At 45.3% G+C, this 15773-nt stretch overlaps 1 protein-coding gene and 1 long non-coding RNA gene across 3 annotated transcripts; one reads left to right on the top strand and one right to left on the bottom strand.

The window, feature by feature from the left end:
* Positions 1-1017: 1017 nt before the first annotated feature.
* On the bottom strand, positions 1018-15411 carry fbxw11a (F-box and WD repeat domain containing 11a). 2 transcript variants are annotated; one of them, XM_027007161.3, is made up of 14 exons: positions 15079-15411; positions 13040-13144; positions 10321-10389; positions 9684-9903; positions 9247-9433; positions 8079-8169; positions 7516-7653; positions 7254-7372; positions 5747-5996; positions 5099-5217; positions 4757-4867; positions 3044-3122; positions 2706-2870; positions 1018-2340 (listed from the first exon to the last, which is right to left on the bottom strand). In XM_027007161.3, exons 1-13 carry the CDS (start codon positions 15115-15117, stop codon positions 2709-2711), a joined length of 1689 nt encoding a protein of 562 aa, XP_026862962.1. In that variant the 5' UTR covers positions 15118-15411; the 3' UTR covers positions 1018-2340; positions 2706-2708. The 2 variants fall into 2 exon arrangements, with proteins under 2 accessions (XP_026862962.1, XP_026862963.1); XM_027007162.3 differs by lacking the exon at positions 13040-13144 and having other exon boundaries at positions 15079-15407.
* LOC145657540 (uncharacterized) lies at positions 5993-9402 on the top strand. The gene is made up of 3 exons (XR_014123296.1): positions 5993-6333; positions 7798-8054; positions 9267-9402. It is a non-coding gene; the product is annotated as an uncharacterized LOC145657540 (long non-coding RNA).
* Positions 15412-15773: the final 362 nt, after the last annotated feature.

Below are 15773 nucleotides of genomic sequence, written 5' to 3' on the forward strand. Positions count from 1 at the left end.
ACCCTGTAGCCAGACCCAGTGTAAAACATGGATTAGACATACACACGAAATATCTCAAACCACCCCTCACACACACTCGCATTCTCCTCGTAGTACAACCTTCCTCAAAAACGACCGAGAAGCCATGTTTTAGTGTCTCTTCTTAGCTGACGGGTCATTAGAAGAAAAGCACGACAAGCGTAAGAAAACAGCAGCAACACTAAACAACGAAGCAGAACCGTGTCTTAATTAAAGTGGTGGCGACACAGGCTCACCTACAGCCCTGCTCTCTTCACGAACACACCAGCTTCTCCTGTTTGTCAGACGAATCACACGCGTTACGGGAGAAGAAATAAAAACGCGGTTGCCGTTCAGCGCACGACCTCGGTGCGCTCTCCGTTACCGGGGCTTTTCACGCGGTGTTCGTCACAGCCTGCGCTGAGGCCTCACACCCTCACACAGCGCCCTGGCTGACTGGGGCACACGGTTAGGACCTGTCAGACGACACCCGTAGAATAGCGCACTCTGAACAACGCTAGAGAAACACGAATAAAACTCGGAGCCAGATTTTAAAAAAGAAGAAACTGAAACAAATTGAATATAAATGTCGCACGGTTCCAGACGTGGACTACTCGAAACACGCTGGCAAGTTTCTGGTCCTCAGAAAACCTTAAACACAGCTGTAGGCACATTTTTATTTATCCACTGTTTCTAATTATCTAATCACTCAAATACCTTCAACAAGAGGCACAGTAGGTAAGTCTGGGCATGTTCAGATCTAAATGAGTGCAGCCCGTGTGGTTCACCAACCACAGAACCAAAGTATGGAGCAATAGCGCCACCTGTGGACCATTAGGAGAAACGCTTACATTGTGGTTCGCCATCATGGTTGCTGAGTATCTGCTCAGTGTGGGTTTTGTTTACTCCCATTAGCTCTGCATATTCCTAACGGTCAAACGCTGAACTTAACTGAATCAAGATTACACTGCATGTACACAAAGCAAACTGCCTGCTGCATAAATCCAGACAAACACACAGTTCAGCGTCAAAACACCACCACGCTCATATACTTTATTCACAATAAATGTATTTTTACTTAAAAAAAAAAATTAAATATACACAATTTGTGACAAGACAGTTTTGTTTACAACTAGAATAAGCCCCCATACAGCAAGCAGGTAAACGGAGAGAGAGAGAGAGAGGGGTGTAAGGTTCAGAAAAAGAGAGATGAGGCAATGCAGTGTTGAAAGAGAAAGCCTGAGAGAGTGCGAGAGACAGAGAGTGCAAGAGAGAGCACAAGTGTGAGACGAGAGTGAATGAGAGAGAAGGCGTGAGTGTGTGAAAGAGCACGACAGAGAAACAAATACACTCGCCACTGACGGGAAGTCAGAGCTCTACAATGTTTTGTGCAAGCATACAAAATGGGAAGACAAGTATAATTAAATTTAAAAAAAAAACAAAAAATAAATAAAAATCAGTCAACAGATAAAAAGCAGAACAGAAGCTGCTTTAGAGGAGATAGGGACTCCACTGTCTCACATGCACACAATGCCAGTCTCAGCCATGAGACAAGACGAAACGAGACAAATAATTCAAAACCAGTTCTTCCAGTTCATAACTGACATTGTCCACAGCCTAAATACGAGCGTGTCCCTGGTCCTGAAGAGGGGTCTATGACTAGAGACGAGAGAGAGAGAGAGAGAGAGAGAGAGAGAGAAACAGCTTTGAGTCATCATTATTCCACTAGTCTTGTCCATCTAGACCATTCACGTCATCCTCCTTGGCAGATCTGTCAAGAGTCTCTTTCTCTAACTCTGCATTTAATTCATCCCTTGTTCCGCAGTTCCCAGCCAGCAGTTCCGGAGTGGAGGAAGGCAGGAGGATAAAACGGCCTTCTGTCAGTGTCTTTTGTATGTACACACGTGTGGTTAGTGACGTTTTTCAGAATACGCTTTTCCTAATGTTATATTCTAAAGGTCTTCCAAGCAATACTGTGGCAACAGACACACTTTCAAGCTTATAAACCTCATTCTGAGTGTGTGTGTTTGTGTGTGCGCGCGCAAGAGAATACAGAATTAATGCAATATTATAGAGCAAAACTGTTAAATCTTTGTGTGCAGTGCGCTATTTGCATCTACGTATGCGTGTGCGCACATGTGTGTGACAGCATTTCCGTTTTGGCTCAGCATCGGTGTGTACGCGTTTTCGAGGCAAACACATCGAGTGTTACTGGAGAAGTTTCTCATCACAGACCAAAGGGATGAAAAAGAGGAGGCAGCCCCCAATTTTCCGTGACGGACACGGCCAACAGCCAGTCAGCTCTCAGCTTTCCCAGGACACAGTGGCGCACATGAGAGGCACCTGGCAGAGAGAAGAGATAAGGGTCAGAACAGGCTGCAGAGATATGAGCATTAGTTATTTGGAGTTGCAAAGACAGGGGTGTAGCTGTGTGTGTCTATCATATCTGACACTTCAGGAATATATGGGTGGTATGTGTGTGTGTGTGTGTGTGTGTGTGTGTGTCAATCTGAGGTCAACCTATTTACGGCTAATATATACCAAAAATAAATAAAATAAATGGAAAAATTATGTCCGAGTCAAGCACTGTAGTATTCCTTCTACTTTTGATGACAAGCCCCCGTGAAAACGGGTGAGTTTAGTCCTGGAGATTGAATTACTCTACCCTTGGATTAAAAGCTCGTGTGTGAGGGTTTGGGTGTGGCTACCTGCTATCTTGAGATGTACGTGTAGGTGCGTGAAGGAGATCTTCCCTCCGTCTGCCCATTGGGGGAGACATTCAGGAAGTCCCATATAAGGATGGTGTCGTCATGGGAACTGCTGATGATCTGGAACTCGTCAAACTGTAGACGGAACACACGCCCAGAATGCTCCTGCAAGAGGTAACCATAACAACAAATGCTTAATACATACACACACAGAAACAGCCAACACCCACAAACACAGAAGGTGTTAACTACTTAAAAGTCTAACGGCAAGAGTTATTCATCCAAACAGGCACTTCCATTTGCCATTAGGCAAGTTATTCAGTTGGAGCCACACACACCACTAACGTGCGCAGGCAGAGCGTGCTGGCTGGAGCTCGGGGGTCCAGGGCAGCCTGCAGATCCCACACTTTAATCTTCCTGCAGAGAGACAGATAAGACAGATGGATGAGAGTGTGTGATGAGTGGGGGCGGTGATGACAAGAAGTGAAATATTTAACAGGCTAAATAGATGTGTGTGTGTGTGTGTGTCTGTGTGCGCGCACGAGTGCGTGTGCAATTGAAAGATAAGAAGCAAACACCTATCAGAGCTGTGTACCAATGCAATGATCCATTACTCAGAATGATCACTGAAACCCTGCAGTGTGGGCCAGATTCTCAGATATTAAGATGATGTTAAACATCATCAGGTCAAACCAAGTCCTCTCCAGAAGGCAATGGAACACTGTTTGTGTATATATAAAACACACACAAGTGGGCCATAAATGCTAAAGTTAGACCCAATAATACCCCGTCATGTAACACTCGAGCATCCAAACTTGGTATTGTTCACGTCATGTACGATCTCTCATGGTGAGTCTTGTGAAGGTATAACAAATGGGACTCTCCACATATGCCTCTGAATCACATAGCATAATATAACGCAGTATTGTGCAATCACGTAAATCAATTTTAGCTAGCTGGCTGGCTGGCTAACACGTAGGCCGTTATGTGAAAGAAGCTATCGTTATCTTCTTTCATATCACGACCCAACATGTTCCTGAAGGAAAACTTCTTGGCTGCCATTACCATTCAGTTGTTATTCTTGCAAAATTCTGACTCACACACACGTGCACAGAGACGAACCTAATGGCTTTTTATGAGGATGGTTTCAGCCATGAAACTTTTAAGAGGGTGCGCAGTCATTTGAAATATGAAACGGGATCACAGTTGTTGGGGCAGTGGGAGGATTTTGTAGGGCCACAAACAGGGACTTGCAGATGGTGGGAACGTTCACATAAATCGCCCCCCATAATCTGTCATACAGAGGTCACAGGAACAGGCCTTGTTGTTATAGCCTTGCTAAATACTGAGGCTAATGCGGTTACCCCCCAAACTTCAACAGATGCCTTAATCACTTTTTCTCCAACAGTGTCACTGTAAAGAGTCTGTGTGACTAATGCTTTGTTAAAGCTGTACACAACAACAGCATTTTACTTGCCACTGTCTTTATATTACTGCCTTTGGAAATGTCAGACAGAAATGTTTATTATTGTAATCCAAACATTGTGCAGTATTCTTTTGTGGAGACAGGAGATATGAGTAATATCACATTCTTGGTTTTGTATGATATAGTAAAAGCATATTATATTTCCAGTGACGAACTTGGACAAAAAAAATCTACTTTCAATAATGAGTCTGACTGCTTTACGGAGCTTCTGCTGTCTATACCACACGAAGGACCACCACTCCACGCTGAAACGGTGTAAAAGACGGGCACGTTGGTCACAATCAGACTGAGACGTTAAGCTCGAGATTTAAAATCATATTGCTACTTAGACTAGTTTACATGAAACCATATCCATGATAATCTGTAAACTTACACTAATGATATACAGTCATTTTATTTAATCAATCAATCTAAAATATAAAACTGTACAAACTTAAAAATTGTTTTGTGGTTAGTTATATAACCATATTTTACAGCATTCAGGTATGGGTTAGACACAACAGCCTCTCAAAATATCTGCATGTGCATGGGCCTATATGTACATGTGTGTGAAGGTGTGGGTTACCCATCATATGCTCCACTAACAATCCTCTTATTGTCAAACCGAATGCAGCGGACAAGTTCCTCATGACCCTCTAAGACACGCAGACACGCACCACACTCGATATCCCACAACCTGCAGAACAAGGATACATGCACATGCGTGCACACATGCAGACACACACACACACACATATATCAATGGCAGAATCTATATACCTAGTAAACGTCTATGTATAGTCCCATTTGAATATGTCTCTCATACGCTCACACACTTTCCATTCCTAGTATAGTGTAGGTAGAATTAAGTATCTTTCACACTCACACACACATGTTCTAACCTGACTCCCCTCCCACTACCACTCACCGTATGGTGTTGTCGGAAGAGCCGCTGACCACCAGCCTGTCTCTGTACTGCAGACACGCAATGCCACGTTTATGTCCATTCAGAGTTCGCACAAACTCACATGTACTGGTGCTCCACACCTACACACACACACACAGAATCAAACACTCTTAGAAGACCAGTAAAATTACATTTCCGCCCATACTGAACAGTCTAACAATATAAATGCAAGCATCTTGGCACAAGAACTCATTTAAAAGAAGTGGGCTACTAATGGTCTGTACTCAAGGCTCAAAAGAACAGCCAGTGAACACAGGAAAAAGGCACAAACCTAGAGGTTTCCATGCCAACCTATGCTTAAAACTGAACACATTTGTTTCTAATCCTCCAACCTCTCAGAGTATAGTATGTGTTTAGTTGTAAGCACATACTGGTATTCTAAGGGACCTGTGTTCAAATTTGTCACTTATAAATGAAAGTATGCATCTTAAAAGTTGCCCTGAAATGATCAGATTTCCATCTGAAGTCCAAGTTCGTTAAAAGTCTAGACAAGCTGGCGATTTGCTGGTCGCTAGCCACATTCTCCCCCCGTTAATGGACCAGTTTGAGAACCTGAGACGCTCCCTTACTTTTCAAACGACTGACTCAAACGCGGACCGACTCCCTTACTTTTATAGTCCTGTCCCCGGAGGCGGAGACGATGTACTTGTCGTCAAAGTCGACGACGTTGACGGCGGCGCGGTGGCCCACGAGCACGCGGCGCAAGCTGATGTCGGTGGCGGAGGCCATGTCCCACACGGCGATGGAGCGGTCCTTCGAGCACGTGACCATCAGGCCGTTACAGAAGCGCAGGTGCAGCACGGCCTCGTTGTGGTGGATGAGCGTGTTCAGCACCTCCCCCGAGCTCACGTCCCACACCCTGCGGGGACGGAGGGAAGGACAGATAACGGTAATATGGCAAGAGCGATAGCAAAAAAAAAAAAAAAAAAAAAAGAGGAAGAGAGACTTTAACTTCCAGTTTAAAACAGGAACTTGCACCATAATGATGGCCAACAACAGGAAATCAGCCTGGGACTAGTCGTGCTCGCTGCAGAGCCACGCGTGCAGCGCGTGGGCCTCACAACAACCCGGAGCGCATCTCTAGGGCGAAGATGCAGCTAGTTTGGCAGGAATGACGACACGTTACCGTCTGGATTATTTGTGAGCGAGAGTTTTGAAAGCAAGAAACCGCGAACGATATGTGGAGCGGACTGCATGTGAGTGTGACACAGCTGTTTACAGCTGAAGGAGTTAAAAGCGACTTTGTTTGCATGCTCACCGATGATGTAAAATTGCTTTAAGCCATTACCAAGTTTTTGTTCTCTTATTTTAACACATCCTTTTCCCATTAAGTAAATCTGTGAGAATCTACAAGCAGGAAAATATCGTCAGGAGCAGCCGCTGGAAAAAGTTGCAGTCAGGGAGCTAAACGGTTGCTAAGGAAGTGAAGTGTTTCCGTGGAGAGAGAGAGAGAGAGTACGATTAAAGAATATATATATATATATATATATATAAGAGCATGTGTGTGACTGTGCTACACTTGATTTGTGTTGTGAGACTCTCCATCACACACACACACACACACACACACACACACTTGAAATGGTGCTATGAAGTCAGATGTATAGTCAGATCCATCAAATTCTGGCTTCCACTGTAGACAGATCCTTTAGCAGTCTGACATGCTTAGGGATATAATTCTTCCAGCATTAAAGAAACGGTTCAAACGGTTCAAACGGCACGCTGGCCAACCCGGAAGGTAGTTCGCCCGACGACTGGGAGCTCACATAGCAAATTCAACCATGCAATGTTTAACATGCACATGTTGTGCTGTTTTCTTATTCATTTAAAATGACTATGCACATGCATGTGCAGAACACGGTTAATCCCCTGACAATGCACCATTTTAAAAAAAAAATTTTGTAAAGTGGCATAAGGTGAACCTGATGTTACACAGTGTTGCTGGTATTACTACCATCAGAGTCTTGCCAACACAGAGTGTTCCAACACAGAGCTGCGCATGTAGGTAGGTAGATTTAAGACCAGAAATAGTCCAGAAATAGTTGCAATGTTCGAATACTCTCAAAAATTTCCCGTCAGTCACGACTTAATCCTCTACGTGTACGCGCGTAGGTACCTGACGGTTGAGTCGGAGGAGCCCGTCACGATAACTCTGTCATCGTACTGCAGACACAGAACTGAACCAGTATGACCGGTCAGAATCTTCAGGCACTCCAGAGTGTGCTTATCCCAGATCTGAGAGGGAAAGAGAGAAAAAGAAAGAAAGAGCAAGTTTGCACATGTTAGAAAAGTTTGATTAAAGTATTTGAAAGTTCACGAGCTCATTCTACGCAGGTGAAAGGTTACCGATCCAGGGCCGCATGGTGACTAGCACCCACCTTGATGGAGTTGTCTCGGAGGCCGCTGATGATCTTGTCATCGTCGTACTGGAGGCAGTAGACCCCTTTGCTGTTCTCTGACCGGCACTGAATCCTCTGAAGGTTGTGTCTGCCACAGCGCCAGTTCGCCTCGATGGTCTGGGTTGAAAAAACTGCTATGACTGGACCGCGTGGACCCGACTTGTTACAGATCTCATCTGTGCTCTATCAAACTCGGTGTTATTTCAATAACAATACACAATTTCTAAACATTTCTAACATCATCTAAACCATTTAATCCAGGTCCGGGGGCCGGATTCCTCCTCATTCCTCAATTCCTCCGGATTCCTGCGCAGGACCGAGGTGGGAACCATCCCTGGACAGCGCGGCAGTCCATGACAGAGCACCAGCGCCGGGGCCATTGAGAGGCTCCGGTTGACCCAACGTGCATGCCTTTGGAACGGAGAGTGAGCGAGACCCGGAGAACACGGCAGTAGCCAGGCTGGGGAGCGAGCCCAGGCCACCCGTCACTGGAGCCTGAGAGGAAACGCAAGGTCAAGGCGAGTGCGGTACAGAACACTCACCTCAATGTCCTGGATAATTTTGGGGTAGAGCGAGTGATAGTAGGAGTTGGGAGGCACTTCGTTTGTGCGGTTCTTGAACAGGTACTTCTCCCTGGATGTGGACAGGAAACCGACAAACACATGCGTTCTTTGTCCCGGTACTTTCCTTCACACTGACACCACTCCCCAAATAAATTCCCCTCTGCATTTTTAATTCTGTAACTGTAAACATTGTGGGCAGTGGTAGCTCAGTGGGTAAGGTACTTGACTTGTAATCAGAAGGTTGCTGGTTCAAGCCCCACCACTGCAAAGTTGCCACTGTTGGCCCTTAACCCTCAATTGCTCAAGTTATATTCAGTCATAATTGTAAGTCGCTTTGTATAAAAGCGTCAGCTAAATGCCATAAATGTAAATGGTTATGGAAGGCTTCAGACAAGGTAGTTTAAGGTGATGCGTTGGAAGGACACTGCAACCTTAATGCTGCTCTCTTCTGTTACTCTTAATCCAGAAGGTTCTGACTGCTCCAGTCTTCCCGTCACCTCACTGAGAGTCACGGTGGGTGAGAGGCGTAAAAGCAGAACTAGTGTGATCGGGGTGCTTGCTGAAATTATAGCAAAAAGGTCAAGGCTGTTGACTGCACTATTGCTCACGCTCACAATCTCGTGGGGTCACCTGCGGACCAATCAGAGGCCAGTTAGGAAAGATCATTGAAAGGTGGTTTGATGCTTGAGAAGCAAAAAAAAAACAAAAAAAAAACAACCTCATAACTACTATGACCTTTACTGACTACCTCAGCAACCAGCATGATCGTGTTGCTTTAATGTTATCTAGTTTAACTTTCAGAGACCGCTGGGTGCTGGGGGAGAGCTGCTCTGCGTCTTGATTGCACACAATTACTTAAATCACGGCAGATTATGCAAAGTGGAGGGAATTAATCAGAATGTCCCATGTCTGCATCAGGAACCAGGAGTAAGACCTCAGGACACCGACTCTTGTGTCATATGGTTTAACCTGTGTGTGTGTGTGTGTGTGTGTGTGTGTGTGTGTGTGCGCGCGTCTTTCCACATTGTGTTCATCCTATACGCACGTGTGTGTGTGTGTTCTCACCAGTGGTGTCTCTCGGACAGGCCTCTCCACAGTGTGATCATCCTATACGTACGTGTGTGTGTGTGTGTGTTTGTGCGCTCACCACTGGTGTCTCTCGGACAGGCCTCTCCACAGTGGGTCAGTGCGCACCATTCTCTCTATGAGCTTCTTCCACAACATGCCCTCTGAGATCACACGCTGCCACTCCCGACAGACCAACTCAGCTGAGCACAGAGAACGTGCATCCAGGAATGACAGGATGTTCTCTGCTATGTGGTCTAGACCTCGGGCTGGACATACATGGAGGGCAAGAGAGGATTGTGGGCATTTTTATTTGTTTAACAGGATCACAGTGTGCTAACAATACATTCACAATTAAAAAATTCTTATTTCTTGTATCTTCTTACTTCTACGCTTTATTCTACAGAATAAGAAGATAAGACAATATGTTTATGATACATGATAAACCTGACTGTGCTACCTGGCAGTGCAGTTCTGTAGTATGGATTTGAGGTAAGAAGTGTGTATGTACGTATATACCTGGCAGCGCGGTTATAAAGTCTCTCTGCAGCATGGGTTTGAGGTAAGAGTTGATGTGGCCATGCTGGTAGTGGCACATGCGCGAGATGAGATGCTCCACAAATTCCAGCTGCTCGGTCTCGGACCACTGCTCGAACATCTGGATGCACATCTCCCTCTCCTTCTCAAAGTTCGCCCGCAACGAGCGCTTGCGAGAGCCGGACAGAGGGCCGTTCCCCAGCTGGACAGCAGGAGGCGCACGTGAGAGAGAGACTGGTCTCAGTCTTACCACTGGGACAACACAACACTCACAAACCTCTCCCTTAACTGAGGTCATTAAACATACTGGTGCATCATATGCTAGCAAATTAATACAATCAAACAATCATATAAAAAACACCTCTACATAAAACAATGTACTACCTAAAATGTGTACAACTGTCTTTCTGCATTTTAGACAGGAGCTGATAGGCACATTTTTCTTTAGCTGTTGAGAGACTATTAAAAGATCTACTGGCTTATTCGCAAACTTACCTTTATTAGCACGGGTAGGTACCAACTCATCGAAATGCACAAAGAAAATGAACGACAGAACAGCAGTTGTCTTCTCTTTTTTCCTCCCTCACACACACACACGCACGCGCGCACACACACACACCTTAAAGACTGTGGTCTTCTTCGGTGAGAGGTCATCGGTCAGATTCTGCGATTCCATAACTGTCAAGTTCTACGCGGGGAGAGGAAAAGCAGGGAGCGCGTTAAACGCCGGTGTGTGCACGTGCTCTTTAACATGTACGCAGGTTTAGTGTAAAAGAGAGAATGAAAGGGTTCAGACAAGGGAAGTATGATCAAAACGACACACCCTGAGCACATCACGCAGGACACAAACTTAGCACTGATGTTGCAGGAGGAAATAAAACAAAGGGGACAGAAAGGCGTGCAAGCGATATCCTGTCCTGCGCTGCTGCTTCCAGGCTAAGTCTTCAGAGGACACGTCACGGGCTGATAAATAACATGAACCACTTGTACCTACATGGGCAGAGGGCGAACATTTTTACCAAAGGTTAAAATGCGATTTGTGCAGGCAGCAATAATAGCCTGGCCTATTTAGTGCAACATTCTCCTGCCCCGGGCAGAGACGTTACTTCTGGACCTCCTGACGGAGGCGTGAATAAGCAGAGGAGACCTAGAGGAGCTACAGGGGTGATGGAGGTCAGAAGCTGGGCTCTGTCCTCCTCGGTGAGTGGGAGCACGGCTTGCCGTGTAAATGTACCGTTCTCTGACTGTGTGTGGGAGACAATTACAGCTGTCCGCTGCGAGCAGTCAGAGAGTTCAAACTCCCCCTCTCCGCCAGTACACAGCGTGCTTAGAAACCTCGAACGCCAGTAAGGGATGTCGCCCCAACCAATCCTTCACGTAAGCGCGCACACACACAGCGGGGGAAGCCAGGGGCAGGCTTGAGGAGTAAATGGGCACGTGGACACGTGCGCGCATACGCACAAACAACTTAAAAACGTGCATGCAGACACTTGAGCAGAGGAAGAAAAGGCAAACAGGAAGGCGGTGCTGGTCCCACGCCGACGCCCACGTCCAACGCTGTGGAGCCAGCAGACCCAAAGCAGCGACTGAGGTTCCGTTTCAAAAGTGATGTAAATGCTTAATAAATGTTTGTTTGCAATGCATGTTTTGCCAAATGTGTGATGACTAAAGCTGTCCATTTTAAGTGTCTATAATTTCATGCCCACTTTTTGCAGAAAACACTGTGATCGTTATGCCATCACTCTGCACATGCTGCTATGACCCAGACACACAGGCACGCACAAAGCCATTTTACACCATACTCAGAATCACTATGACAACTGGAGAGAAGAACGTTCTGCGCGATCGTTTAACAACGGAGAGGCGGCTCAGTAAGACACAGAGATAGACAGGTGGACAGAGAGACACGCGCATACTAAAGACAGGACGGTGTTGTGAGCTCCAGCAGCAGGTACGCAGGAAGACTGAATAGTGAGACCTAGACAGCATCACACAGTCAAAACACACACACATCAACGAAAACAGAAGTTGATCAAGGCTTAGTTTTGTTGCACATCCTATTCTGCACCCCGCACAACTGGCTATCTCCTAGTAAGGGGCAATGCCATGGCAGAAAACACAGACAGAACACTGCTATGTAGACCTGCTAAGGCTAGCCATGGTAACAAATAACAAAATCATAATAAAAAGCATAACAGTAATCTTAATACATCATTAACGATTGCTGCATTTGGTTTGAATCAGACCGCCACAACCCAGGAAAATTCCTAAGGATATTACTATTTTCTTTTCAACCTTCAACCCCCTTCAAAAATACATCAGCGTGAAAGACGTGCACCACTGCCGTGGTAGGTCAAACACGCGGGGTACGTTGCCATAGACGCCGCAGGGCTCTTCTCCAATTGTTTCGCTGAACTCACATTCAGTTCTATTACAACAGCCTGTCACAATAATCCAGAAATCTTACACTGAAAGAATGTATGTAAAGTCCTGACACGCAATTAGTCCCAAACGCTGGAACTGTTTAACCCAACAAATACTCAACTGTTGCTCCCCTTCATCCTTTCAAACTGAACTTAAAAGACCTCTCGGTCTCGGGTCCCACGCTAAGCCTGGATTTGGTTTCTGATGCACACTTAGTGCCCACCAGCAGTCTGCGTGACAGAAGGTCTACTTAAGATGGCCGTCTGGGAACAATGTTGTTCACAAAAACAGAGAAATCAATTTGTGTGGTACATTTTGCTGTTGTCTTAGCCAGAAACCCATTGCAAAAATAACTGACATTGTTTTGGTAATAGCGACAAGATTAACTGGGAATACTTTATCCTGCATAACACTACCGGTGTTGTTGCTACACTGTGGGAATTATTGTGATGCTCACCACTTCCCGCAGTCAGGAGACCAGAGCCAAGAGACCCATAGGACACAGACGCTCAATATCACTATTTCTTCTCGTACGGCGTTACAGACATGACCAGCACAGAAAGCACACTGGGGAAAAAGGCAGGGAGCGTTCGAGTAACACTCCCTCATACAGAAGGACCAGGGAAAGAGCCACGGTGAGTATTCTGGTTTATGCGTCACTCAAACGGACCCTTGGCAGGCCTGGACAGGCCGTGGAAAACCAGGCAGAGAGCAGCAGGTGATGTGGGTGGGTGGGGGGCAGAGACAAACTATGGGCAATCGGCGGGAGGAGAGAGCGCGGGCGTGACGTGGAGAACCCGGTGGGTGGATAGGTTGAAGGGTGGTGAGAGGGTGGAGTGAGACCAGAAGAGAAAGAAGACAGGAAAGAGGGGAGGAATACAGGGGGAATACTGAAGGAGGAGGAGGAGCAGAACCTGGTTGTGGGCCCGGGAAGTAGGGAGGCTCTGCAGACACCTGAGCGCACACAGGCTCTCTGCCACCGAAGAACAGCCCAGCCAGAGAGAGCGAGGCAAAGAGCACTGTGTGAAAGAGAGAGAGAGAGAGAGAGAGAGAGAGAGAGAGAGAGAGAGAGAGAGAGAGAGAGAGAGAGAGAGAGAGAGAGAGAGGCAATGAGCCATGAAAGTGTTAAGGGGAAAGCAAAAGGGGGGTTAATATTGAAGGGGAGGAAAGAGTCCCAACATGGAGGTGATTTTGATGAAAAGATTGAGAAACGGTGAGCGAGAGAGAGGAAAACAGGAAGGAAGGAAGAAAGTGCGTAGAAATAGCAGTAAAAAGTGAAGCGAGAGTGAGGGACAGAAGGGGAAGAGGAGAAGTGGGGAAAAAAAAAAACAGTATTAGAGCAACAAACAGTGAGCAAATACGTACAGACACATACACAAACCCACCTGCACACCTGCAGACAGTGCTAGACACACACACACACACACACACACCATTTAAGCATTAGGACCTATTAATTATAGCATGGGAGAGGGTGTGGTCAAATAAAGGATCAGAGTAGCCACCCGCTCCTGTTCCACCCCCAAAGAGTGGGCAACATTACTATTTACATTAACGTTTACATCATGGATACAAACAAACAAACATACAACCCCGCCCAAAGTCAAACGCATGACAGAGCTATTTCAGCATCATGTCTGAGTGTATAAGTGGGTGTATTTGGATGGGACAGCAGATCACAAATGTACAAACACAAAGAATGCAACATCCTTTTACTACTGAGGCTAAACAGTAAACATATCGATATGTTTAACTAGCATTAAAAGGCCCTGCTGCTTGTCTCGGTGCTGGATTAATCCAAATCTAACCGAATAACATTAGTTCTGACTGTATTGTAAGAGATGTAGTGTTGCTCATGGCCAAGTGTGCCGGGGGTTGGGAGGTGTTACATCATATGCTGAGGTTAGTCTTTACAGCAGGACTGGAAACTGCACGAAGAAACTGTAAACAAAGGAATTCTCATCCTTGCCCTTCAGACTGAAACTAAATACACAGGACAAGCAAGACCAAAGTACCTTACACAAACGCACAAAAACATTTGACAGCCATGACAAGTTATCAAATTACTATAAATTAAAACCAACAATAAAAGAATGAGAAGAAGAAAGACAACTTTAAATTTGAATTAAGGTACTATATAAGTAACAACGTAGTAGGGCTAATCGCCCACAAAGCACTGGCAAGAACATCAATAATCACATCAGCACGACTCGGGGCTGGCTACAAGCCCAGTCTGCGAGCGTCGGAAAGGGTTCTCGTATAACCCAAACCCCTGCACGGTCACTGTGGACGGGTAAGAGCACGCAGGCGCTAGCGGGGTGAGGAACCATCCGTCCGTGTGTTCTCATCAACCGCCTTGATCCTGCCAGTCCGAAATTAACTCTTCATCACATCCTCCGCCGCAGCAGAATGAAATGAAACTAATAAGTAAAGACAGCGCGGTATTTAGCAGAACCAACTCTTAACGCTAAGAGAGTAGGAGCCAGCTCACAAGTTAAGGAGATAAACTGTTGAAAATTGGCTGACTACATGGTCAAATGGCGCAGCGACACCGCAATGACCGGCCACGGTTTCAATATTGACCAACAAGACGGACGTACGCATCTCTGCGACACGGCTGTAATGTTCCCATCTCCGCCGCCTACTCCGACAAGCTATTGTTCATAAAAATACACGTAAAAAATAATCACTGTGATATTCTTACAAGCAGTTGGAAATACCTAGCTAGCTAACTACATCAATTTTAGTGACCCTTGATTTACAGCTAGATAGATAGACAGCCAAATAACGCTCCCGGGCTAACTAGTACGAACACCCGTTACGAACTGCATTCGGAGTTTATTTACTAGAAACTATTGAAATCACACACGGGCTCAAAACAGGTCGTGATAACTCCTAACGGCACCGTAACTACCTTAGCACGGTATTTGTGTTGATGTAGTATTCGGCTCACCATTAACTCTAGCGTTTTGTCTTCCATCTCCGGCTCCATGTTGCTGGTCCGTCTGCCTTTCACTGCGAAAATGGAAACCAGTGAGGTGAAGTCAGCTACAGCAGAAGGCCTACCTAGGCACCCTAACTAAATTAATATTCCGTATCACTGTTTTGGGACATCAAAGGATGACATTTGAATAAGACATAGGCTATCTTCTCCAGGAGCGCCATCATTTATTATGGTAAATGATACGTATCTCGTTGAAAATTGTCTTGTTCAATATGTCATGTCCTGATATCGTTGGTTGTAATTATACTTATATTCTGTGTTTTGACAGAGAAAATGTTTGGTTTCTATGAGACGAATTTCAAAACTAGGGTCTGGTGGGAACTTGTGAGCTACCTTTGCAACATCCTAAAGAGCCACTCATTGATGGCTGTTAGAATTAGGCGCGAGATTTCACTGCGCATATTATATATATATATATATATATATATATATATATATATATATATATATATAAATTAGGCATGCTAGAAATTAGCAGTGAAACCTCTAGAATTTAAACAGCTGTCAATGACTGGCTCTAAGATATTTTTTTTTAATCACAAATGTATATCTGGTGTAATTATATATAGTTATATATATATATATATATATATATATATATATATATATATATGTATATGTGTGTGTGTGTGTGTGTGTGTGTG

This window comes from Electrophorus electricus, chromosome 4 (genome assembly GCF_041902795.1).
Source record: "Electrophorus electricus isolate QZ-2024a chromosome 4, ASM4190279v1, whole genome shotgun sequence".
NCBI lineage: Eukaryota > Metazoa > Chordata > Actinopteri > Gymnotiformes > Gymnotidae > Electrophorus > Electrophorus electricus.